The following is a 26,455-nucleotide window of genomic DNA, read 5'->3' as shown; positions in this document are numbered from 1 at the left end:
TCATCCCCATGAACTGAAGTTTCATAATAGCACCAACAGAAGAAGAAGAAGAAGAAGAAGAAGAAGAAGAAGAAGAAGAAGAAGAAGAAAACGAAGGAGGAGAAGGAGGAGGAGAAAGGGAACTGAAGTTGTTTAAAAAGTGGGTACAAGTTAAAAAAAAATTTAAAAAATAGATATAAATTAAATGGGAGCGACCAAATAGGACGCCCCGTACAATTTTTACGAAATTCCTTAGTTACTACAAGGTCATAAGCCTTTTGGAACTTCAACACCCTTTGCGTTAGAGAATGTGAGGCCCTAAAATGGCAATTATTGATCCACATGCCTGGGCTATAGTGAAGTCCAAATACAAACTTCCTATCTTGGCCGAGATTGTTACAGAAATAGCAAGTCAGATTCACTATTTACTTTTTTTTAGCTGCTATTGATTTATTATACATATATTATGTATGACTTTTACATATATTATACATCTGTCGGCTATTTTTAATTTAAGAAATTAATTGAGCAGCTATTTGAGTTAATTCTTCATTCTTTCTTTTCTTTCTTCATTTTCTTACACAGAGCCCAGCCCAGAATAATGGGCCTCCCAACCCATTAACTCTATTTTTCGCAAAAAGAAAATAAAAAATTCTCTTTCCTCTCTCCAAATTTCCCTCCAAATCCACAGCTCCTCACTTTTTTCTCTCTCTCTCTCTCTAATCTCTTCAACCCTACCCAAACTCCATTGGAGATTAGTTCACAATTAACGCCTCCCGAAAGGAAAAAACGGGTAATTTTATCTACTGATATTTTCAGAAAATCTTAACTTGGGTTTGCTGCTTTGTGATATGGTATTTATTTTGGGGGTTGTGCTGTGCCTGTGTGTGTGTGCTGCTATTGTTTGAGATCTTGTTCTGATCGTTTGTAAGAACAAATCTTTTGCCTAGTCTTTAAACGTTTTTGGAGATTCTGTTTTATGAGAAATGAAAATGGGTTTTGACAAGAATTTGGATGTATAAATTTGGTATTGGGCAATACTTCGTTAGAGTTCAGGCTTTATTTAGTAGAAACTTTTAGTTATTGCATTTTTCTCTATCTTGTTATTTCTAAGTATGAGCTCAAGTTTATGATATTTTTCCTTCTGAGATTAAAAGTATGGTTAACTTTTGCTGGTTTTCTGATGTGACATAATCTGATTATCACACGGTTTTAGGAAGTTAGTTTGACTTGTGCTTTATTAATAAGAGTAGTGAAATAAAATATTGAAGTTATCGTTACATCATTGTTGAAAAGAATGAATTTTTGAAAGAATTCAAAGTTTCGTACAAGAAGTTGTGGGATTTCCTAGAATGGAAAGTATCAAGTAAATTGTGACAGAAGGAATTATATACTTTAGCATGAAATAGAGAACTCCAAGTATAAGTTTCAGGGAGAATGTGTTATAAGGATAAGAAGACTTTGTCAAAGTATACGTTGCCTTCAATTTTATGTGATAAGCTTAGGCCTCGTCTCCTGGGAAACTTTAGAGGCTTTTCCAGAGAATCCATCAAAGTTTCGGCTGGAAATCTATGTTTCCCAGACTTTTTTCTTAAAACTATAAGATTTTTTTTTTGAGTTGACTTGAATGTTTCATGTTCTTGTAGTTCATTATCCTCTCTTGTTTTTTCTTCTTTTAGATGCAACATGCATAAGCATTTAGAGCAGGAGTCAGTTGACCCTATTGTGTCATGTTAGCTCAGTTTCCTATCTTTATGGTGTTCAGCTGATTAAGTCTGCAAGCTTTTATTCTAATCTTTATGTGATCACATAGACGATAGAACTGATTCTTTATTTCGATCACTTTCTGAACAAGCTCAACCTTCAAAATGTTCTTTTTCTTGGGGGTCTTCTACAGATGGGAGTTAATTTTTCTTAGTTGATTCTTCCGTAGACATTCTTTCAAAAGATGCCAATATGTACCTCTTAAATATCATTGAAGGATGTTGTCATTCATTGGTGATATGACCTCATTCATTATATCCAGGGCTCATAAAAACTGCACAATGTATGAGTATATAATCATTGATGATATATTTGGCCACTGCCTTAATCTAGAAACATGTTACAACCTTAGACAAAAATGAAGGTTATCAAATTCAAATAAGAATCAATTTCTTGTTGTTCTCATATTTATTGGAACAGTATGCTTTTAGTTATTTTTGTACTTCAATTTACGTTACAGATGTTTTGTCTAGCAGGTAAAGTGTAGATAACATGTTGTGGAAGCAAGGAAGTAAAACGGTCATTTGAGGTCTGTTGTCATCTGGCATTTCGACCTTGATAACTATTCTGCACTGGACTGTTTGTGCTCCTACTTGTTTTATCAGAGTTCTTTTGTATTGTTGCTCAAGAGATCCATTTTTGTGAGGACTTTATAGTCAAGGGACTAGAGTAGATAATCTTCCTTTTGAAAAATTTCCTCCTTTTTTCTTCTTTTATTTTTACATTTTTTGGGGGGTCGGGGGTATTGTAAGGTTTCTATTAAAGCATGGACCTGAAGATGGAAATAGAAAAATCACAAACTTGTGCTGAAGGAGGAGCGGAGGCAATACTAAACGTTCAACCCAATTCATCAATCTCTATTGCTTATCACAATCTATTTGGTCCTCACGATGATTTAATGCTTCTTGAGCTTGATGAGAAACTCCTACCTGATATCCTCAATCAAAGGTGTGTTGTACCATTCTGTAAAGTTCTTCAATTTGCTATCTAAAGTTTTGAGTTAAATTTATGCTTATTCTGTAGGGTAACATTAAGAGGGCAGCCAGATGAAGATGCAGTTCTCTGTAGCCAGTCAAAAACTTATGCCATTAAATTTGTTGGAACTTCTAATTCTGTATTTCTTATACCTCCTCCTGACCTACCGATCACACATGGAGCTTCACCAAACTCAAGTGAAAAGCATCATGACAATTTGACAGTTGCTTCTGTCATCAAAGTAGTACCTGGCAGTTTGGAACTTGTCGAGGTTGCTCCTAGATTGGACAAGCTCAAATCGCTTCTCTCAGAAAACCCTTATGGTTTTGATGAGGTGTCACAAATGGATACTGAATTTGCGCACAAGAGCAGGGGCTTGTATGCATGGGATGACCTTGTTGAAAAGGTGCAAGCCAGTGACGAGGAACTGTGCACAGGGTTGCGAGCTCTTTCAGCAGTAGAGATAGATGGATATTGGCGACTTTTAGATGAGAACTTTGTGGATGAGATTCTGAACATGCTTTTGCATGATGCAGTGCTGAATGACTGGCCTTTAAGTGCTCTAAATGAAGATGAAGTTTTGCGTGTGCTGGAAGCAGATGGATTCCCTCGGAAAATAGTAAGGCACTGTTTGGAAGTTTATGGAAGTAAGGTGGATGATGACACTAGAGGCGGCTGTACGTGGAGGTTGGAAGAGAGGCTAGTTTGTGTGCATTTTGCCAGAGTAATCTTAAGAGGGAAAAAAATGAAACTTGAAAGATTTATGGAGGAGTGGAGAAAGAAAGTTCCTGAAGGGATGAATGCAAGTTTTGATGTGCTAGAAGGGGAAGTCTTAACAGAAAAGCTCGGGATCGAGACTCGGATTTATGCTTTTAGTGTTTCTTCACTCCCATCTGTGCCTGCTGAACGGTTTTCGAAACTATTCCAGGAGAAGCCAAAGTGGGAATGGAATGAACTGCAGCCATTTGTCAGGTTGGCTTTAACATTTCATTGCCTATGATTTCAATCTTGTTTATTTCATCTTACTTGATGCTTGAAATGATGTCATATGCTCCATTTCCGCTGTTGTTATTGTGATGTGTAGGGATTTGAAGTTACCAGGACTTTCTCTGGAAGGTTTACTACTCAAGTACACTAGAAGAACTCAACCAAGCATGGATGCTGAACCAATTTTCAGTGCAAGATAATCGCAAAGTGCGCCACATTATTTCCCCGTACATGTTCCACAATTGGGATGGTTTACTAGACTTGTGAAGAGGAAGAGTAATGTAAACTTGATTTTGGAATCTGTAAGCAAGTTTACTATCTAGTTGCTTTGCCTCTGCAGTCAGTTAGCAGCTCCTTATTCTGTTGTCCTTGTAACAGTAAGAACTGTACCAGGGAGAAGAAACTATTGAGTTGCATCTTGGGTTTACAATTCCCTTATGTAAACATTTATGAATTCCGAAGTCCTAAACTTTTGTTAAATTTCAACTCTCCTTACCCCCGGGTGTTGACATTTATATGTTAATTATCTTTTCTGCCTGTGATTATAGTCCAGTGTCAAAGATTATTCCCTCGCCTTCTGCTTTAGACTATGATTTAAAAGTAAAAATGCTTAGAATTTATATTTTGACTCTGAACAACAAATAAGCTGTTGTGTCTAGGGGAAAGAATAAAGTTTATAACAACATAGTGCATTAGTATTAATTAGAACGAGTAGATATCTATATGGTTGACCACTTTCAGTTGGATTTTCTTTTCAATGTATTCTATTAGAAAGGGAGAATCAGAAATGCGAAAAAGGGAAAGGACCAACGCTTGAGAATCAATTTTGACATCTATCATATGGAAGATTTTTACCAGAACCGTTAGACCATAAACTTTGATAACCACTCTTGTCTGGACTAGAAATATTTTTTGATACTTTTCGAAAAACTAAAATTGTATGTGTTTTAAGAATATACGTTGTTTTTCCAATTTCAGAACAAAGTGTTTTTGGAAAAAATCCAGAGGTAAGCTTTGAAAAAATATAACACTGATTTTCTCTGAAATATTTTCGCAAAGGCCAGATCAAACACAAACTTCTTGGTTTAGCTCAAATGGTTTTCCAATAATCTCTTAGTCGGGAATAGGAAAAAAGAAAACATTTCTCTTGTTTAGAGCATAACAAATTAAAATTTGTGAATTAGAGTACTTACTGTTTGGGAAGAAAGGCTTCTAACCCATCATATCCGTGAAAATGGCATGAGGGAACCAGTTTTCGAACCGGTAATTGAAAAATAACCAGCTTTTGTAAAGTTATTGAAAGATATTCATTATTTTGCTGAAACACGAAAAGTTTCAGCATAATATATTGTATTACGGAGCTCATGCGTATAAACTTTTAGCATATTATGTTGGAACTCCAACACATTATGAAATTCCAGCACATTATGCTAGTTCTCATATGTAAAAAAATTCGAACTCCAGCATATTATGCCGGAACATTTTTGGATTTTTAAAGATATTTTTGTTCAGATTTTATCTTTACGTGAAAAAATGACTAAATTTTAATTATTTTTGAAACCGAGACTATTTTTTAATTACCAAGTGTAAATCCTAATTCTGATTTTTTCCCGTTATATCCTTTAATACAAAAATACAATTTAAAAAAAAAAAAAAAGCCTCCAACTTCACTACCTCCAAAGTCCAAACCGTCCCCCTTCTCTTTTGGCGGGAAAATCCCTCTCTCAGTTCCTAACATTTTTGCCTCTTGCTTCAATCTTCTCCGATGACCTAAAACCCTAGTTAGTGTCATCTGTATTCTGTAATAGCACAACTCAGCTCAACCGAAACATAAAATGGCTCCAAAGAAAAGAACAAGTTCAGGATCAGTGAAGAAATCAAGCAATCAAAACCAGAACCTTCAGCATCAGCAGCAATCTCAGCCTTCCAAATTCGGGATCCAGCATTTCTTTGAACGCCACACCCAAAATGTCCTCTCTCAGAAATCCAAACCCCTCCTCGTTCCCCACAACTCCAATTCCAACTCATTTCAAAACCCTAAAGAAAATTCCAGTGTATCAGTACCAGAAACTTCTACAAATAATGGATTGAATTCGAAGAAGTGTGACAAGGATAATGCGGTGTCTCGAGATAAAGACCGTAGAAATGTGAATAAATCGGATCATATTGATGTAACGGAGAGATTTAAGGATAAGGGAGTTGGGGATGGTAAAACTAAGGGAAAAAGAGTGACTTCGAAAAAGAATGAATTGGGTGGTCCGTCTCAGAGTACACCTACGGAGAATGTGGTAACTGCAGGTTCAGTGGAGGATAAAAATCAAGCAGAAACAACGCCTGAGTTTTGCAAGTCAGTGTCTGTGAAGCGCTTCAAGTTTTCTCCAGGAATGGTAATTATCTTTATTTTCTGATGGTTGGTTTCTAGCTATTGTTTACTTTTTTATTGGTGAGTAACATCATCAGTGAGGATTCATATTAGCCAACACCAACTTGTTTGTGATTGAGGCGCATTAACTGTTAGTTGCATCAGTGAAATTTACTTGGATGGAGCTAATTTCAACGTGTGTATATGAATGAAGGGTCTTCTTGTTTTATTAAATACTAGTGCAAGATTGCAACTTTTTAGGCTCATTCTACAAGAAATCGTGCTATGAGGGATCGGGCCATGGGTAAGAGGAAATTAATGAGTAAACTCATTGATGTAACATCATGCCAAAGACTTTTAAGCAACGTGGCTTTCTGTGTCACTGAAGTTAAAGTAGCATTTGTCGATATTTCACAGGACAGCTGGGGAGTTTGGGGGCCCAACCTCAGAGACCTGTCTAAAATTTCTATAGACATTGCATGGATGTCCACCTTTTAGAATTTTAAAGACATGTCGATGGTCTTCTTTGACCCCAGCAACCTCTTCTATCTTGCAAGGAGGATTTTGAATCCATCAGTTGTTTAATAAGCTTGACACATCTTTTAGTCTATAGTTTTAAATGCTTAGACTGTTGCATTCATGGTTAAGAAAGCATGAAAAAGAATTAGATCTAACTGATTCAAAAGTTGTCCAAGCTTGCTTGTCAGTTACACATGATCTAATATATATATGCTGTTGTTTGTTAGCTGATCAAGCAAAGCCAGGATGATGGAGGTGATGAAGTAACATGGAGAATATCTCCAGTGAATGAACGACTTCATGCCGTGTCCAAACAGTTACCAGAGATGGTAAAGGTGTTGGCGGATTCATCACGCTTCAACTCCTTAAGTATTCAAGAATGTTCGCTGAAAAAGGTACATTAACATATGTACAACTATGCTGTGCCATTTTTTTGTTATAGATCATTGTAATACTATAATACTAATGATTACTACAGACGTCTCCTGGGACAGAAAGAAAGTTTGAGAAGCGGCTTTGTTCACCTCCACTGAAGGCGCTTGATAAATCATTAGTAAGCTCAAATAGGGCTAGCTTGAGAAACAGAAGCAACGATCATGTAATGGATCTGTGGGAAACCAATGGAAACTTTAACTGCCAGAGCAAAACTGAAGTAACTAACAGTCAGAGTCCTTTTCAAACTCCACCATCTTTGACATACGGCAGTGATAAGGTAGTATCTGCATCGTCATACTAGTAAACATCTGTCACATTTCGTGTAGAAATGTTTCTGATGATTTCTGGCAATTAATGCAGCCTGCCAATGCGGTCAATAATAATGAAGTTACTGATCAGCTTGGTTCAAGGCAACACAAAAAGGTCTTTGACTGCTCTTAACATTTTCAGCTAATGTAATTATTTGCTGTTAGTCATTTCTGACCCCATTTGTGCAGAAGATGTAATTAGTCGTACTTCAACAGTCCCCGTGCTTTATAGGTTTTATATCCTGTTTCAGGCATTGATTGAGCTTTTAGACCAAGTAGAAGATGTTATCTCGGTTGAACCAAAATCTAAGGAGAAAGTTGCCCATAGTCATGATGAACCAGCTAAGCCAGCTTCCATTGTGCTAGAAGATGTAATTTCTGTTATACCAAAATATGAGGAGAAAGTTGCATCCCATAGTCATGAAGAGCCAGCTAGGCCAGCTGCCATTGTGCTAGAAGATGTCATTAATGTTGAACCAAAATGTGAGGAGAAAGTTACATCCCATAGTCATGATGAACCAGCTAATCCAGCTGCCATTTTGCAGAAATCGGCAGAAATATTTTGTGCACGTGACCAAAGGAAAGAGTCAACTATCTATTTTCTTGTATTGGAGGTACATTGGAACTTCTCTTATTTAAATAGATCCTTTATGTGAATTATGGATCGATGTACTTCAAAACATATGTTACTACAGGTTTCTGAGAAGCATGGACAAGTTGAAACATCTGGACAGCAGTACTCCTTCAAGGTTTGTGCCAAAGCCCCTTGCTAAAACCTTTGTGAGTTCTCACTTCTCACTAACCCAAGCGATGTACGGACACCTGACAATGACTTTCAGGTTTTGCGCATACTGAATGAACAAAGTGGAGAAGAGCGGGTTTTGCAATTGAGAGATGAGTGGTAATGAGTTGAATCTCTGTTATTTCATCTATTTTCAATCTGCTGAATATACTTAAAAACACAGATTTACAATCAAGCTATTTCGTTCAAAAGGACCAATACTCTTGAATAATTTCCTCTATTTCTGTTATAGTAGAATGTAGACAACATGGGGGATGGACTTTCCTGGTCACAATGACTTGTTACTTGAACACGAATACTTTTGCTACTCTTACCTCATCTTCCCAACCGACAGTTCAGTTGTGATGATATTTAGTCATGCAGAACAACAATCTCAATGTGCATTGTGTAACTTATATCTATTATTTGCTTCTTTAGATCTGTCATGGACCCAATGAGATTATCATGTGAACTAAACAAACAGAGATTTCATGTGAACTAAACAAACAAAGATTACAGTGCCACTACTACTCGGATGACCTTCAAACACTAGTTTTGTCCCCCTTCTTCTTGCATCATATGTCTTTTGTTGTTGAGGTAGCTTTTATGTCTTTCTTGTCTTTGCATTTGAGTTTACAAAGGCATCTTTATCCTAAATTCTAAAGCAGACAACGTTCTAGTCCCAGCCGCTTTTCTGCATTGCTTCATTTTATAAAAGTACCTTCCAGTTGTGAGAAACTATAATTCATCATCTGTATGAACCTTCTGTGGAAGAGACCAGAGATCGTCTCTTCTTAATCTTTGTAATTCTGATTGTTGACAGACAATTATGATGAGGAACTTACTTGCTTTCCAGGTGCTATAGTGTTGTTGCACCAGGAGATACTATTCATGTCATTGGTGAGTTTGACAGCGAAGGAAAATGTGAAATAGACCGTGAGAAGAATTTTCTCATTGTTCATCCAGATATTTTAGTCTCTGGAACAAGGGTATGTGTGTGCAATTATTTTTCAGTTGTTTGTTTCGATTACTCAACATCTTGTCTTTCACTGTTCCAGCTTCTGCAAAGTCATGCTTCCATCAGTTGATGATTCTTCTTTCTCCATTGTTCTTGAACGTTGAGTACTCTGTTAGGTTGCTTCCAGTTTCAGTTGCTCAAGGCGAGCTGTGCTGGATGAGAGGTTAAAATCTGGCGAGTATTCAGCTGCAGCATTGATTGGCACATTATTGCATCAGATGTTTCAGGTTTTACAAATGAAAATTTCTTGCTTTCTATGGCCATAGGCACATTTATTATCATAGTTTAAATTTTCACTGCTTTGCATGTACTATGAACTATGCCATTGAAAGCGACTGACACTTTTTGCCAGGCTGGGCTGATCAGAGAGTCTCCTACACAAGAATTCTTGGAGGATTATGCAAGGATAGTGCTCCAGAAAAGTCTTGAGAGCCTATATGCATGTGGAGGTGAGGAACATAAGTTTCTCCCAATTGCTACTTTGTGAAGTCGTAATTATTACGTTGGCCATCTGGAAAATGCTTTCTTAGAAGTCCTGGAAAAATGATTCTCAACGACAAGTCTACAGCAAAGCACTTAAACTGTCCATTCCTTTCAATGCTGAAACTTCTCAAACTTGTGGTAATTGCAGTTGATGAAAATGATACTCACAAGACATTGATCGAGGCAATTCCAAAATTGCTGAATTGGATACGTTCCTTCCAATATTCGGAGGTAAATGGCTACATATTTTATTAAGACTGAATTGTTGTTAAACACTATCTTGAGGCCATTAGTAACTAAGCTGGAAAGATGGGATTGTGATTTTGAAACTTTCGAATGGTGTGAACTCCTTGTTAGACTTGGATTACATCAGGCTACTTTGTTCAACAAAGCATGCAGCCCTATCAAGAACATGTCTTTTTTTTTTTCTTTCAGAAAGGTGATGGTTTATGGATTGTTTACAATTTTTTTGCTAACACTTGTAAAACCCAAATGAAACAATTGAAAAATAAAAAGGATATGGTACCTAAAGAAAGCATAGTTAGAGCCATCTCCAAAGTACTATGTTCCAAATTCTTTGTACATAGGCTAGTCCTCCTCTTAGTCACGTCAGCCAAAATGTGTGATAGATGGATACATGTGTGGTTGTATGGGTGCGGATCTAGAAGTATGATATGTTATCACCTAAATCTTAGGATTGGGGAACTAGAAAATGTGGTCAGTACGGGTGCTGAGATACCACTAATAAATGTATAGTATAACATATATATTTATATGACTAATTCATTTGAAAGACATCCGACAAAAACAAATACAAATAAATTGCTTTAAATATCTAAGCTTTTATTCCATAAGTATATCACATACAATTACAATTTTTCAGAATACTTTATCTGAATACTTATGTAAAACCCAAAATTTGAAACCAAAAACGCAGCCAACCTATGCTTCTCAGCCATACTGTAATTGTAGCCAATGCAGCCTAGATGAATTAACCAAGTGCGGTGGTATCTCACACCCATGCCCTTATCAATTTGGATTGACTTTGGTGCAGTGGTTTTTTTTTTTGAAGGATCCATGTAACATAGGCAACACTTGTCCTTTTGCCATTTCCATTATTTTCTACTTCGTTGGTGGCTAGTTCTTTGTGTTTGATTCTCAGTACATCTTGATTATGATTTGTGCCCATTCTCACATTTGTTTCCCACATTGTTATAATTTCTCTCCTTGTTTACCTAACATATTTATGAGCTTAACTTATGTTAGGTTTCAGAAGGCCCAAGTATTGATTTTGGAAGTGAAGATGGAGTTAAGAAGATTAAAGTATCTGAAGTAAGGAACCTCCTTCTATCTTTCTTGGTAATGCAGGCTTGAGTTAATACTTGCAATCAATATCTTTTAAGGCTATCCATCTTGAATAATTTAATGATCTTGAGATACGAACTTTGTTAGTTCTCAAAATCATATGTTGCAAATATTTCTGATATACAAAGCATTAACCACATCAGGATGATCATTAGGAACTGTGTTAAATGAGCATTAACACATTTATCTCTAACATTAGTTTCTTTTTGTATTTATGATTTGTGATGAACAAATAAGAAATAATCGACAAGCTTTCCACACAGCAACCTCAAATTGAAATTTAATTCACACTCTATCTACTATACTGTAGTGTCGCAACTGGAGTATGAAAGTACATGTAAATTGTCCTCCTAAAGTATAACGTTAAGATTTTTTTAAAAGAAAAGGTTCATTATTAATTGATGAGTTATGGGACATCAGATATAAATTGTGTTATAAAGTTTATGGTAGGAGATTGTTAGAGGATGTCTAGTAATGAGCAACCAATGGAACATGTTAATCTAACATTTAACTAATATTACACTCCCCAAGTGGTTTACAGGATTTGTGCTTCAGTTCAGTTAGCTATATGCACTTGGGACTGCTTTCTTTAACCAAGATTATGCCTGATTTATTAGTTTTGACTGGATATTGAGCAGTTTTTTTCTGAAGGACATTATTTGTCTTAAAGGAGAATAAACTGCAACATGATGCAAAACTACTGGTGCTTTCTTGCATTATCTACATGACAAACCCTTCTTTGCTGGAAAACAAAGGAGAAACATTACTTACATGTCAAGAACAGATGTTCACCTATAATTGTTTTGAAAATGCATATAACATGGTTCACCCTGTCCAGTCTCTCTATCCTCCCTGTGTTTATATTCTTTTCATTTTGGATGTCCTTAAATATAAACTGACAAACCCTTCTTTGCAGGAAAACAAAGGAGAAACATTACTTACATGTCAAGAACATATGTTCACCTATAATTGTTTTGAAAATGCATATAACATGGTTCACCCTGTCCAGTTTCTCTATCCTCCCTGTGTTTAATAAACTGTAACATGATGCAAAACTACTGGTGTTTTCTTGCATTATCTACATGACAAACCCTTCTTTGCTGGAAAACAAAGGAGAAACATTACTTACATGTCAAGAACATACGTTCACCTATAATTGTTTTGAAAATGCATATAACATGGTTCACCCTGTCCAGTCTCTCTATCCTCCCTGTGTTTATATTCTTTTCATTTTGGATGTCCTTAAATATAGGTACTTGATATTGAAGAAATGGCATGGGCGCCAAAATATGGGTTGAAAGGCATGATTGATGCATCCTTGCGAGTAAATGTAAAATTCAACACCAGTAAACATAATGAGATGATTATGCCTCTCGAATTTAAAACTGGGAAGGCAACAAATGGACAGGCAAGTTTTGTTTGAGAATTTGCAAAATAGTATCACTTAGTTGTGAAGTGATGATAATTTTCCACTTTATACATTGTTGCTAGGCACCTAACCTCTAGGCTATCATTGGCATTACATTCTGCAGACAGCTATGGAACATAATGCTCAAGTGATGCTGTATACCCTTCTTATGTCAGAAAGGTGCACCGAACCCTGCCTATTTGCATAAGTATTCACCTACTGTTGGCATATGCTGTACTGCCATGTAGATTTTCCTTTAGTTCTTCATAGATTCATCTCATTGCCATCTATTTTTCTCTTAATTAGATACTCGCAGCATATTGGACATGGTCTCCTGTATTATCTGCATACAGATCAGACGCAGGTAAAATCAAGCATTTGATTTTGATAAGTAGGTGAAAAACTAGCATCTGTAAGAATTATAAAGTTTGCTTTTCTTTCTTTTTTCTTTGCAACCTTCTAAATTACACTTCATTTTTCAAGGGAATAACTGTTCGAAGATCTGACTTGGTTGGCCTAATAATGCGCCGTAATGAACTTGCAAATGATCTTCTCAAAACCACTATAACTCAACAACTGCCACCAATGTTACAGGTAAGGTATCTCCGTCTCATCCTGTTATACTTGGGTTAAATACAGATAGTGTTTGCTAGAACTTAATATTTTGCATTAATACTATCTAGTCATTGAATATGTGGCTGATTTCCACATAATGGCATGTTGTCCACTAAGCATTCAGGGTTATCCCGCATTTCCTTGTGTCCTTTTATTATATTCTGTTCTTGCACAGTCCTGTAAGTTTATAGAAATTGTTAAGGTTAAAAGGCTCTTAATTGTATTCTGTAACCTATTCTCTCTGGTACCACGTAAAAATCTCTACTGAAATATATTCCCCCCCCCCCCCCCCGGTTTGGTCGTCTTCATAGAGGTGAATGTTTTGCCCGTTAAGTGTAGTTCATTCCGAGTACACCTTCATAATTAGTATTGAATACTAGTTCTTCCTGTAGAGACCTAAGCATGGTTGTCATCTTCCACCACTATCCCAGGCCACAATCATTTATCGCCTTAATTATAAGTAAACACCATAAAAGTGATCAGAAAACTTAAATTAGCTTATTACCTGACCAAGAGGAACTCATTTAACAAAATCTTCTAGATATTATTAACTTATTATTCTGGTGACTTCTTTCTTTTGATGCAGAGTCCAAATATGTGCAGAGCCTGTCGACACCTCAATGTCTGTACCATTTATCATAAGGTAATTTGAGAAGTTCTCAGGGTTTTTATAGTGACAAGCATCCATTGTACTCTTTTACGTATATAGATTTTCAAAATAATTGGTTAAAGGGGCTTCCATGTTTACTCAGTTTTCAATCCTAAAACATTTTAGCATCTTTACCTCTGCATGCTAAGAAAATGTTCTCCTTTCAAAATGATCGAGATACTGAGAAACTTATGATAAACCATCTATAGAAGAAAGGAAGGGAGCTTAGTTGTTGAAGTCAGTAACTAAATCCTTTGGTTGGCGAATGTGCATGTGATAAATATACAGAGGTATCTTCATCAAAATAAATATACAGAGGTAATATGCTTACACGCACTGTAGTTCCTTCTCCTAGAAAAACCTGTTCATGTGGTTAAAGTAACATAGTTGCTTGCTGATAGAAGAAGGGGCACTTAACAACCAAGAGAAAGTTATTGCCTCAAATGCCATGTTTAGAATACTAGTATTAGGCCTGATTCCTGAAATATATCAAAAGACTGTAAACTTTAACATTTATGCTACAACTAGTACTTATTTGGAACCTGAATTGAGGAAAAAGATTGCATTTATAACATCTATGTTAGAATTCTAATTATGTCAGGTCTTAGTTTTCTTGACAAAGGTGCCAAAACTGGGTGCGCGCCTAAGAAGCTAGACATGTAATCAAGGCAATTTAATGGCTTTTCTGAATACGAATCAATTTGCCTAATGATGAGGAGTCCGCATTTTGCAGTGTGCAATGTGGAAAGGACTAAAGGAACATATTTGAAATCGAGCAGCAATTGCTTCCTTTTTTGTTACCAAATGGGTAGAATAATGGGGATGATAAATCGACATTCATGTTTTCCATATGAGCCTAACCAATGTTGACATGAAAATCAGCCATCTTTTCTTGGTGTATGCCCGAATACTTATTCTCATCTTAATTGTGCTTATATATCATATTATGGGTAACATCAATATTCAATATTATTGGGACTTTGTTGAAATTAAAAACTTATACTACTGGATCCTGAAAATTTTCATAGGCATACGGTGGCAACACAGAAGGTAGCGGTTTGGGTGGTGTTTTTGATTCACTTGTTAGCCATCTAACAAATGCACATACTAATTTTCTTCAAAAATGGGATCAGTTGATTGACTTGGAGGCTAAAGAAGTTGAGGTACAATACATTGTCGACTGTAAATTAAGAAATCACTTCATGGCAATTGAATATCTCTTTGCTTGTTAATTTTTTTTCCAGGTTGTAAAGAAAGAAATTTGGAGTTCACAAAGTCCAAAGAATGACCTTTACGCTCCTTACTTATCTTCTCTTGTCCTTGATACATCAGAACGAACCACACCAACAAAGTTTTGCAAAGGAAATCAATTTACTTATCACTTTGTACATCGAGATTGGACTTCCTTGGGCACTCACCAACAGGATGGAGATGCTCTTAATAGTTATAATTTTCCTATGAAAAAGTTTGAATCCTCACTTAGGAATGGGGATTATGTGGTATTCTTCTTTCCCATATTCTTTTTGTTTTATGCACTCCTGAATGTTCTATTTTCACAGCAATCAGCTGAAGCAAGAATTACTTGTCCATAGGTGTAACATGATCTGCTTGCCTCCAAGAGAACAGTAGTGAGACAGAGCAGTTATATGCATCTATAGCAAACTGCACGATCCTGTCCCTGTGAAATATAGTAATCGGATGGCTTGGACTAATGGTTCAGTTAGTTATTTTGGTGAAGTAATGAAGCTTCTTAGAATTCAATGAATCAACTATGCCTTGATCTTGAATTAGTTGTGGTCAGCTACAGGAATCCTCTTATTCATTCCACTCTATCTAGGAACACATGCCTTGGTGGCTCTGGGATCATCCCACAAATTTAGTAATTCTCTACCAGCGTCAAACCCTCGGGCTTTACTTGGGTTTGGGACCACTAGGCTTCATGAAGCTCATAGAGGACAGGGAGTTCTCACTATTCAATAACAAAAAAAACAGAATAATAGTCAATTATTTTCTGAAAAAATGGCGTAATTTCTGATTTATCTTGGGCCATGGCTTATGTTTGTATAAGTTGCCTGCAAATAGAGTAATTTCTAGTTTTGTTGAGCCTCTCAATAGCTGAATTGTTTGTTTCGTTCCTGCACTTTCAGCTCACAGTAGTGTATGAGTTGTGATCATTTGAATTGAAAGTGCTGTCTTATAAGCGCAATATGTTTGGTTCTATTCATGGTCATGAGCAATTGACGGTATGACAATATAAATTTTAAACTATTCAGATATTGAGCACTGAACCTGGTGGTATACTAATAGCTACTGGAGTTGTTGTAGATATGAGTTGCTCTCGCATCTCGGTGAGTATTAGACCTTTGTTTGGTATTAATTCTTCAATGCAAGGAGTTATTACTTTATAGTGTTTGTCATTGCTGCAAAAAGCCTAGAATGCACGGATATAACTTAGTTTCAGTTCCTTCTTTTCATTCTCCTTAGGTGGAGCAACCCGAACTTTTCAAATAATCTCATTTGTTCCAATGAAAAGTAGGAAACTTATATTTCTCGTCTGCAAATTATCTTCGTTAATGCTGTTAGATCTCACTTTGGTCCCTTTCAACAGCTGAAAAGTTTTTGCCTTTCTTTAATAGAAAAGGTAGCTCCAAACTATACAAGTAGATGATATACGAATGAAATAGTTTGATTTGTTGAGACAAAACAGAACAAGAGCCCTGACCATTAACAAAACTAAAGCTTCACATGGCTCTTCCTTTTTATCCCACTTTCAAAAAGAAAAACTACTTCATGACCTGGAAAGCATTTTCCAAAATGAAAAGTTAAAGAAGTCCATACACGGAAGTCTTCTAAACCAGTGTTCGTCTTAAGAAATAATTACAACTAAAGCATACTAGTGTTTAGCTTACTGTATTTAGTTAGGGCTAAAGCATTCTTTTGTTAATATATCTATATCTATACAAGATTTTACGACCTAACCTGTCTATCTTATCATAGTATTGTTTTCAAGTAGTAGAGGTCCATTGTCACTCATTCTGAAGTGAGCCAGGCTACATTCCCTTGTATGTCTTTGATTTTTAAAAAAAAATTGTGGATTTGTCTAATTCTTTATGATAATTCTGCCACTAATTAACAAGTTTGGAATATAAAATGCCCTGGGTACTCCTTTTGATTTTGGGTCCAATAATATGTAAAAGGAAAAAGCCTGCGCAGATTTTAACTTGTAATATTTGCTTTCATAATTCAGGTATCTCTTTCCAAACGCTTAAGGCTTCCAGGTAGCAGCCGGACTTCACAGGCACAAGATCTTCATCAGCAGTTGTGGCGAATCCATAAAGATGAGTTTATGGGTTCATTTGCAATTATGAGGTATTCAAATTTTTTCATGTGTTATTATCTCCATCTGAAGTACATATATTTGTCCAAGCGTAATTTGCTCCTGCTTTGATTTTGAAGATTCAACCTCATACAACTATTTCTGCAAAATGAGCAGAGTTCTCATCTGAGGAAGATGATAGTTGATTTGGAGGTGAATGCTCGACTTAAGTATGAAATTTGATTTGCAGCTCCTCAGCCACAGCCCTCTTTAATGAATGAGAAGAAAATCTTACCTGTGAAATTCTGCAGGTGCCTAGGTTTGATAGTGGATGTCAATTTAGTCAAGACCCCGCCATCTCATACATTTGGTCGGAGAAAAACTTGAATGACGATCAGCGCCGAGCCATACTTAAGGTGAAGAGTTATTGAAACTCTGTATAATTTGGTTTATATCTGCACCTGCAAATCAGATGTATTGTGAATTATCAGAATCTTAATTGGATAAACCAGATACAAAGCAAAACTTACAGCATTCGAGTTGTCAGAACTCTCAACCATATCAAACTGTCAGAATTGTATTGTGAATTATCAGAACAGCATCATATATAATTGTCATTACTGCAGATACTTACGGCAAAGGATTATGCGCTGATACTAGGAATGCCAGGGACAGGCAAAACATCCGCTATGGTCTATGCTGTGAAGGCGCTGTTGATGAGAGGTTCATCCATTTTGCTTACCTCCTATACAAACTCAGCTGTTGATAATCTGCTTCTCAAACTGAAGGCTCAGGTCATCTCCATCCTTGATGCTTCTATTAGAAACTTATTGTTTTGATCTTTATTTAACTGCTATGCTGTATCTAAAAAACTTAGAAGGTATAAGCTGTGGAACTGGTGTCAACATAGTATAAAATTCTTGCTTTAAATAGTCTTGGGAAAGCTAGATTTAGCAAACTGAAGAAATCTATATTCGGTGCAAGGTAGGCATAGGAGTTGATGTGTAGCATTAGATGAAACTGGTTGATTTTAGAAGGGCCTACTATGGCAACTACATTCCCTAGCTGCTTCTACTGGTATTAGTGTTACATCATTATTTCCTCTTTATCCTTCGATCATTTAGTAGCTACATACATTTTTTATTTTACTACCTCCAAACTCCTGAAATAAATTCCAGCATAAAGCTGCTTGGTGGTGACTCCATCGAATAAAATCCTTTTTGAATCACCAAATTGTCGCATTCATTGAAATCCCTTCCTCCACTTGTGAGAATTTGTTGCATATGTAATGTGGTTAGTGAATGGGCGTTAAGGAGGATCTCCACCTGTCATTTGAAGCTCTGCTGGAAGTATGTGTTCTCGCATGGACTAACGGGTTGAAGGAGCCATCAGGGAATTGGATATCCCTTTAAAAAGGGCTGGAAGACCCTTTTAGATGCGAAATTCTTCGTTTTTTTTATCACATGCTTCCCATTGGTCAATGATCAACCAAGGTGCTCTATACTTCTTCACTACTTGTAAGGCGTGACATATGATTCATTGACTTTTAATTTAATAAAAGAAGACATTCAAAATGCGAATGTCTAGCTATTTAATGGATAAGGGAATAGATTATAGCTGTTCAGCTTAACTCAGTGCAATCTTGTAGAAAGAACAACTCAAACTTAGACATTCAACTGTTAACTATAAACCCTAAACCTATATTTTTAAAATATATAATTAATAACAACCTTTAAAGTTTAAACTGTTTTGTAACTTGAAGCATTTTCAAGGAAAACTAACAAATGCCTATCAGAAATTCTAAACAAGGGATATCTTGAGTCCAAATTGATAAACACAAGTCATTTACTTTGAAATTTGATTCCTCCATATTGTAGATCATGTATAACTTGGTCTCACCATGAAAAGTTTTAGATAGCGCTGTTAAGCTGTTGATGAATTAGTAGACAAGCTATTCGGATATATGTTAGTGGGGCTTAAGCGAAGGGGCAAACAAATCTAATCTATTAGCTTCATGGCAGAAAACCAAAATTCTATCCTTATAATCCTTATCCTAACATAATGCTGTATTCTGGCCCGGGCCTTAGTGGGCCTAACGGGCCGGGCCTCGCGGTCCCGGGCTTCGTGGTCCTGGGCTCTTGCGGTCCCGGGCCTGGCGGTCCCGGTCTTCGTGGGCTCAATGGGTGGAACCGGCCCGTGACGGGCCTAAGCCCACATGGTCCTGTGCTTAACGGGCCGGGCTCGTGGGCTTTGCGGGCCTAGCGGTTTTTTTTTTTTTAAGGCAATTTCTTGTAGTATCATGGCTATATTAAAAATATATATGTAGTATATATGTATATCTAATTATTAAAGTGCTTGACGAAAAAGAAAATAACAAAACAATAGTAAAACACTAAATTGTCATGCATAATATATTTTCTTGTAGTATATTATATTGTATCTTATGTATATATATTCTCTTATATATTTTCTTGTAGTATATATATTGTATCTTATGTATATATATTCGCATAATATATTGTATCTTATGTATATATATTGTATCTTATGTATATATGTTCGCATAATATATTTTCTTGTAGTATATATATTGTATATTATGTATATATTTTCGCATAATATATTTTCTTGTAGTATATTATATTGTATCTTATGTATATATATTCGCATAATATATTGTCTTGTAGTATATATATTGTATATTATGTATATATATTCGCATAATATATTTTCTTGTAGTATATTATATTGTATCTTATGTATATATATTCTCTTATATATTTTCTTGTAGTATATATATTGTATATTATGTATATATTTTCGCATAATATATTTTCTTGTAGTATATTATATTGTATCTTATGTATATATATTCTCTTATATATTTTCTTGTAGTATATATATTGTATATTATGTATATATTTTCGCATAATATATTTTCTTGTAGTATATTATATTGTAAACTAATGATGTTTCTAGGCGTTTAGCAGGTTCTCTATTAAAAGTAGGAGTTTCTACAGGTGGGTCGACCGGTGCATCAGTTGGGTTATTAAGAGGACTAGTAGGTGTATCATCTAAATCCGGTGCTTGGGTTTCATCATCATCCTCATTTTCCTCATTATTTTCTAAGATGGTTTCATTAGGATAAAGAGCATTCATAATTTCATCATCTAATCTTTCACCTGGTGCAACATTATGATAAAATTCACTATCGGTAAATTGAAAACAAGGGTGATCACTATCAAGAATTACGGAAGGAGGAGGACGTCTAGGTTGGCGACTACTTTCAACTTGCTTATCTTTTCTAGGTCGGGGAGCCGGGGGAAGGGTAGTTGGTTGGCCACTACTTTCACCGGTTTTATCTTTTCCTTTACCAAATATTTTTTTCAAAGTAAATGCCATATTAATTATAATTATGCAAACTAAACCACACAAAAATATATTCTAAAAACGTAAGAGTTGAAACGAGTTTACCGGATTGCCGAACAACTTCTTGAAAATTGAAAATCGTTGAACACTTGAAAACTTCAATTCAACAACTTCACAATTTTTCACGAAATTTCAACAATAAATTAAGTAATTGTAGTAGAGAGATTGAGAGAGATTGAGAGATATTGAGAGATATTGATGAATTGGTGAATAAAAATGAAAGAATGAGGGGGTATTTATAGTTGAGAAATGGGGAAAAGTGTAATTATATAAAGTTTGGGGTTAAAATAAAGTTTGGGGGCCAAATGGCCATTTTTTAAACTTAAAAACGGTCATATTTTCAGCCCAAACGGCTAGATTTTAAATATGGCCGTTGGAGAATTTTAAATTTTTTTTTAAAAAAAATAGCCGTTGGGCCCGCCAGGCCCGCCTGACGGTCCCGGGCAAAACGGTCCCGGGCTCGTGGGCTCAAACTTGAAGACCGGCCCGTGACGGGCTCAGGAGGACCACCAGGACCGGCCCACCCAGGACCGGACCACCAGGCCCGTTAGGACCGCGGGCCCGGTCCGGTCCGGTCCGGTTCAGGCCCGGCCCACCGAGCAGCCCTATCCTAACATACATTTAGATCAAATCCAGAGCCTGCTGATTTCTAAGGTAAAAAATAACGCAATTACCTCTTCGTGTATAAATGTATCAAGTTAAAGATCCTTCTTTTTATCCATTTAGACATTTAACTATATGCAGCCTCTCTGCAAGTAAAATGAAGCTGATTGACTGACATATAAGCGTTATCGAGGAAAATCTCTCTTTTCTTCTTCCTCTAAGGGCATGATTTTCTGAAATGTCCTGCTAGGAATGATTTCTCGACATGCTTCACCTACATATTACGGAGTATCATTTATTTTTCCTAGTGCTTTCATTCTCTGGTATGCTTCTGCTGATTGGCACTGCCAACCACAAGACACAAGTAATGTAGTGCTTTTACATTTACATACAAATCCTACTGCATTACCACTTCAGTGGACATCGGGACTAACATATATACTGTTGCAGGGTATAGATTTTATTCGTATTGGAAGATATGAGGTTGTACACGAGGAAGTTCGAGAGAATTGCTTATCAAGTTGGTTTCTGGTAACTTTGTCGAAGAGTTTGCTTCATGATTGGCCCACAGAATACTAATTTACTGCTGGACTTTCTCCTACAGTGATGGACACTCATGGTCTTGAAGAGATAAAGCAAAGGATAGAGCAAAGCAAAGTTGTTGCTGTTACGTGTTTGGGGATAACTAGCCCATTGCTTTCAAACAAGAGATTTGATGTGTGTATCATGGATGAAGCCGGACAAACTACGTTGCCGGTAAGTTTCTATAGTTTATGTTGTAGTGAAGCATTTGAACATTTTGTTGAATAGAGGTCTTGAATGAGGTTAAACTTGTCAAAGTTGCTATTGCTGATTGCAATTGTTCTATATATCTCAATTAACAATGTTTTTATTTTTTTGATAAGGTGAAGTTTTATTAATGAAGGTACCAAGATGGTAGAGTTACACCAGACCAAAAACTGCCATTATACTTATCAACTACAAACCAGCTATCTCCTCCAAGAAATCTATGTATTATTCTAGATTTTCAATAACACTCCTTTTACACCAAAAAAAAAAAAACAAATTCAAAAGATATCTATATTTAATCCTGGATACATGCTGTCTTATCCCTTCAAAGAACTCTGTTTCTCTCCAACCATGTTGTCCATAAGACACAGGGGGATTGTTATCCACACTGCCTGCTGACTTCTTGCTACTTGTTGATGTTGCCATGTCTCCAGCAGACTTATTACATTTTGTGGCATAACCCATTTGATACCATACAAACCAAGGAATAGCTCCCAACACTGTCTTGCCACTTTGCAATGAATGAGGAGATGATCGACTGTTTCTAATTCTTCTTCACACATATAGCATCTATTAATTAAAATAGTTCCTCTCTTCTGTAGATTATCCTGACTTAAACAAGCTTCCTTTGCTGCCACCCACCCAAAACATGCTACTTTAACAGGAGCTTTTGATTTCCTTATTGCTTTCCATGGCCAATCAGATTCATACCTCTCTTGTTGCTTCTGTAAAAGAGTATAACCTCTGCTAACTATGAATTTCCCATCTTTACTTGCTGCCCAAATCATTGAATCTCTCCTATTGCCCTCCAAACTGACACTGTCCAGCAATTGCATTAACTGAGCGAATTAATCTACTACCCAGTCATTAAGGCCCCTCCTGAAGATCAACTGCCAGCCATTACTTGAGTAAAAGCCTGCTACCTTCCCATTCTTGTCAGAGAAGCAGCGATATAAAACTGGAAATTTTGATTTGAGACTTTCATTCCCCATCCATACACCAGTCCAGAATTGGATATTTTTACCATTCCCCAGCTTCAACTTTACAAACTGACTACATTCATTCCATAGACTACTGATAGTGCTCCAAAGTCCCCCTTTGGAAGAGGATTGGACTGCATGAGGAGTCCAAAAATCCTTCCTGCCATGTTTGACATCTATGAGTTGTTTCCATAACCTATTGCTTTCATCGTTATATCTCCAAAGCCGCTTAAATAATAGGCTTTTGTTGTGCAGCCTTAAATTCCTTACCCCCAAAACAATCTCTTTTGCTTTTCCGTTTCTGTGTTTTTAGAGCTAGTTATTTTTATGAACTACATTTGTCACCAGATGACAAGTCCTTACTTGAAAAACAAATGACAATATTAGATTTACAATCCAGGTATCATTGGGACCATTGACATTTGCATCAAAATTTGTTCTAGTTGGGGATCATTATCAATTACCACCACTCGTCCAGGTAATCTTGATTCTCTCTGCGTTGAGCTCCAATGCTTGTGTAACTTGTGATACCAAAACTTCGAACTGTTTCCATATTAGAGTGCGGAGGCTAGAGAAAATGGAATGGCAGTAAGCCTGTTCTGCCGACTCTCAGAAGCTCATCCCCAAGCAATTTGTGCTTTGCAAAGCCAGGTATCTTCAAATTTCAATAAGATGTTTCTTTCCACCTCTGAAGTTCGTTTGGGTTAATATAGTTGCCACTACTATGCTACAACTTGCAGTACCGCATGTGTGCAGCCATAATGGAATTATCAAATGCCTTGATATATGGTCACAGATTGCGATGTGGTTCTTCTCAAGTAGAAAAAGCCAAAATCAAGTACACAGCATTGCCATCTGGACCTACGTGGATAAAGGAGGTAATAGTCAGTGATTACATTGCTTCCAAGTACAATGCTGCTTTATTTTAGTAATGATCCAAACATAAGAGGCCTGCCCAGCTAGAAAGAATGATCTTAGGATGGAAAATAGATGTTGCTTCCAAGTATGATACTACTTTATTCTATATATTCCAAACTATAGAGGCCTGCACCTTCTATAAAGAGATTGATGCCTGGATGGACAATACGCCTGGTGAAACTTGTCCATTTTTTGAGCACTCATAAGTTCTTCCCTGTATATAAGTTAAACGTTTGAGCTGCTGGTTCATTTCCGCAAAGTTAATTCCGGCAATAAACCACTCAAATCTGCACTTTCTACTTGCTTCTCAAGGAGCAAGTCTGCTCATATTTTCATGTCATAACCACAGTGATTCTTTTTCATCTTAGAGTGATTTACGCTTTCATTTATATCTACTTTTTCGATGTACTTATTTAGGTATATGCACTCAAATTAAAGTGGTGTCGTGTAAAACCTAGTGCACTTTTTAGTTTTTAGTGTTTCCGTCTGGTAACTAGACACAATATAAGACATCTTTTGCCTGTCCATTCTTTTCTGTCCGGACCCTCGAGAAAATAGAAAAATCCTGTTTCTAACTGAAGCTCTACTAGTGAATTCTGAGGTTTTTTATTGGTTGATCTAATAGGTTTAGACTACTGAGGAAAAAAGTCAAAAACAGAATAGCCTAAACACATGTTCTTCACTACCCTTGTATTAATGAGACCGAATTGTTGGTTGATCTCTTGTGTTTCAAAAAGTGAAATTTGTCTACCTGCTGTCCAAAGTTTCTCATTGCACAATCTTAAAGGTCCTTAGAAAGGATGATTCTTACCATAGTAATGATTCATACAAAGTTGTACATAACTGACAAGGAGGAGTTCAACTTTGTATACAAAGGTCGTGATGGGAATGTAGGAAAACAGTAGGAGAAATTTTACAAGGGAGAAATTTAGTGCAGTTACTTGGTGTGATCATTATCTGACAAGGATGACCTCATCTTAAGCAGTTATATTCCTTCCAGAAAAATATGTAGTATGAATTGTGAGGGTTAATACCCCAATTGCTTGTCGTCTTATTCTGTGAAATAACCTGGTATGATCTGTCTTGACAGGCTTTGAATCCAGACAGACCTGTCGTCTTTATAAACACAGGTCAGACAAATTTCCATCTCAAATTATGCAGGCTTGTCAAATGCAGTTTAAACGTTCTTGTCCTAAGCTGTTGGCTTATCTGTTTATCCAAACTAGATTTGTTGCTTGCATTTGAAACAAATGACCGTAAAGCTGTAAATAACCCAATGGAAGCAAATATCATTGCTGAGGTATGATGCCTCTTGCTTCTTCCATGAATATTAATGACCATTAGCATCGGATCACAAGAAATATATTAAGCTGTAATTTCTGTATAATGATTTTGGCCTGCAGATAGTGCGTAGGTTGTTGAGCAGAGGTATATTGGAGGAAGATATAGGCATCATTACACCCTACAACTCTCAGGCAGATCTTATCCGGCAATCTGTTTCCACATCAGTGGAGATACATACCATTGATAAATACCAGGTAATATATGTTGATGTAATTACATCCTTGAAAAACATCTTAAATTTGCAACTTTTCTTATTCATTAAAAAAGACAGCTCCTTTTTGGCAGGGTAGTAGAAGGGGAAAGGAAATCACTAGACCAGCCTTACTAGAAACATATCTGTCTATGGTTATTCTCTGACACGTTTGTAATTGTCAACTACACACATAGGCGACCTAGTACGGTTTTGAACTATAGGGTCCTGAATGCCATCTGGAAGTAGAGAGCAGAAAAATGGTTGGCTTTCCGTTTCTGAAACAGAAGTTCAAGAAGCCTAAAACTTCTCAATACCCTAGCCCAGAACAAGAAGTCTAATCCCTCGCATCTCACAATGCTACTTCAGAGACACTTACTTATCTTCACCTGACTTTGCCTAGAAAAAAGCCCTAAGTCCTTGTCCAGTTGTTCGTTATCTATCCTCAACCGTTTAAGATTATATATGCCATCTATCAGCCCCAAGAAGCTCGTTTGGCAATTCACGAATGATCCAATCTACACGATTGTTTGCGTTTAGAATCATTTTCTGTGGCTCATGGTGGTCTTGCAGTTACATCAAATTACTTGATTTCTTAGGTAGAAAGGACTAAGAGATCGGTACATTCCCTAGTTGTTCTAATGTAATCTACTCTTTGCAGGGAAGGGATAAAGATTGCATTCTGCTATCCTTCGTAAGGTCAAGTGAAAATCCAAGAAACTATGTTTCTTCATTGCTTGGAGACTGGCACAGGATTAACGTGGCTCTTACACGTGCTAAGGTTTAGATACTGTTCCTTGAAACATTTGACTGAAAATTTTGCTCTATTTGAGACTTTATGAAGTTCCTCAGATTATATAGAATAATGTACTTACTCTTTTGATTGAACAGAAGAAGTTGATAATGGTAGGTTCATGCATTACACTGTCAAGCGTGCCTCTGCTAAAACTTCTCATAGAAAAGGTGGAAGAACAAGGTGGCATTTTGAGCGTTTCCAAGAAGGATATTCATAAACCGGAATTGAAGAGATGTTCCAACCTGAGATGATGGTGAAGATGTGCCCCCCCCCCCCCCCAATTTTGCTATATCTTAAATTATTGCTAAATCCAGCCCTTTTAGGGGTTGCATTTTTGTATTCTAACGCAAATGTAAATATTAATGCCCTGCGAGACCAAGCCATCCACTCGTGTAAATAATAGTAAAAATTCCTGGGTGAAATGAAATTGTTCAAGGTTAAA

At 36.5% G+C, this 26,455-nt stretch overlaps 2 protein-coding genes across 3 annotated transcripts; both read left to right on the top strand.

The window, feature by feature from the left end:
• Positions 1 to 661: 661 nt before the first annotated feature.
• LOC104211238 (uncharacterized) lies at positions 662 to 4,242 on the top strand. 2 transcript variants are annotated; one of them, XM_009760265.2, is made up of 4 exons: positions 662 to 772; positions 2,220 to 2,691; positions 2,767 to 3,690; positions 3,803 to 4,242. In XM_009760265.2, the coding sequence occupies exons 2-4, from the start codon at positions 2,510 to 2,512 to the stop codon at positions 3,903 to 3,905; spliced, it is 1,209 nt and encodes a 402-aa protein (XP_009758567.1). In that variant the 5' UTR covers positions 662 to 772; positions 2,220 to 2,509; the 3' UTR covers positions 3,906 to 4,242. The 2 variants fall into 2 exon arrangements, with proteins under 2 accessions (XP_009758567.1, XP_009758568.1); XM_009760266.2 differs by having other exon boundaries at positions 2,217 to 2,691.
• Positions 4,243 to 5,392: 1,150 nt separating this feature from the next.
• On the top strand, positions 5,393 to 26,455 carry LOC104211239 (DNA replication ATP-dependent helicase/nuclease JHS1). The gene is made up of 34 exons (XM_070165854.1): positions 5,393 to 6,092; positions 6,814 to 6,981; positions 7,065 to 7,298; positions 7,382 to 7,444; positions 7,581 to 7,943; positions 8,025 to 8,078; positions 8,169 to 8,230; positions 8,967 to 9,099; positions 9,245 to 9,355; positions 9,481 to 9,577; positions 9,760 to 9,842; positions 10,878 to 10,943; positions 12,229 to 12,384; positions 12,509 to 12,564; positions 12,691 to 12,748; positions 12,868 to 12,978; positions 13,586 to 13,642; positions 14,677 to 14,811; positions 14,893 to 15,147; positions 15,922 to 15,996; positions 16,896 to 17,017; positions 17,105 to 17,177; positions 17,276 to 17,380; positions 17,591 to 17,758; positions 21,447 to 21,516; positions 21,601 to 21,752; positions 23,166 to 23,243; positions 23,324 to 23,416; positions 23,506 to 23,643; positions 24,774 to 24,813; positions 24,910 to 24,983; positions 25,087 to 25,221; positions 25,879 to 25,998; positions 26,109 to 26,455. The coding sequence occupies exons 1-34, from the start codon at positions 5,541 to 5,543 to the stop codon at positions 26,262 to 26,264; spliced, it is 4,413 nt and encodes a 1,470-aa protein (XP_070021955.1). The 5' UTR covers positions 5,393 to 5,540; the 3' UTR covers positions 26,265 to 26,455.

The sequence above is a fragment of the Nicotiana sylvestris genome, chromosome 1 (assembly GCF_000393655.2).
Source record: "Nicotiana sylvestris chromosome 1, ASM39365v2, whole genome shotgun sequence".
In the NCBI taxonomy this organism is placed as follows: Eukaryota; Viridiplantae; Streptophyta; class Magnoliopsida; order Solanales; family Solanaceae; genus Nicotiana; species Nicotiana sylvestris.
Note: the sequence above shows the minus strand (reverse complement) of the source record. Positions and strands in the feature narration are given on the sequence as shown.

What these genes read in the sequence shown, in the direction of transcription:
- LOC104211238 (XM_009760265.2), top strand. Translation starts at nt 2,510, where the DNA reads ATGGACCTGAAGATGGAAATAGAAAAATCACAAACTTGTGCTGAAGGA. An exon ending in CCTGATATCCTCAATCAAAG is followed by an intron (nt 2,692 to 2,766) that starts GTGTGTTGTACC and finishes CTTATTCTGTAG; the next exon opens with GGTAACATTAAGAGGGCAGC. An exon ending in GAACTGCAGCCATTTGTCAG is followed by an intron (nt 3,691 to 3,802) that starts GTTGGCTTTAAC and finishes TGTGATGTGTAG; the next exon opens with GGATTTGAAGTTACCAGGAC.
- LOC104211239 (XM_070165854.1), top strand. Translation starts at nt 5,541, where the DNA reads ATGGCTCCAAAGAAAAGAACAAGTTCAGGATCAGTGAAGAAATCAAGC. An exon ending in GACAGCAGTACTCCTTCAAG is followed by an intron (nt 8,079 to 8,168) that starts GTTTGTGCCAAA and finishes AATGACTTTCAG; the next exon opens with GTTTTGCGCATACTGAATGA. An exon ending in TGCATACAGATCAGACGCAG is followed by an intron (nt 12,749 to 12,867) that starts GTAAAATCAAGC and finishes TCATTTTTCAAG; the next exon opens with GGAATAACTGTTCGAAGATC.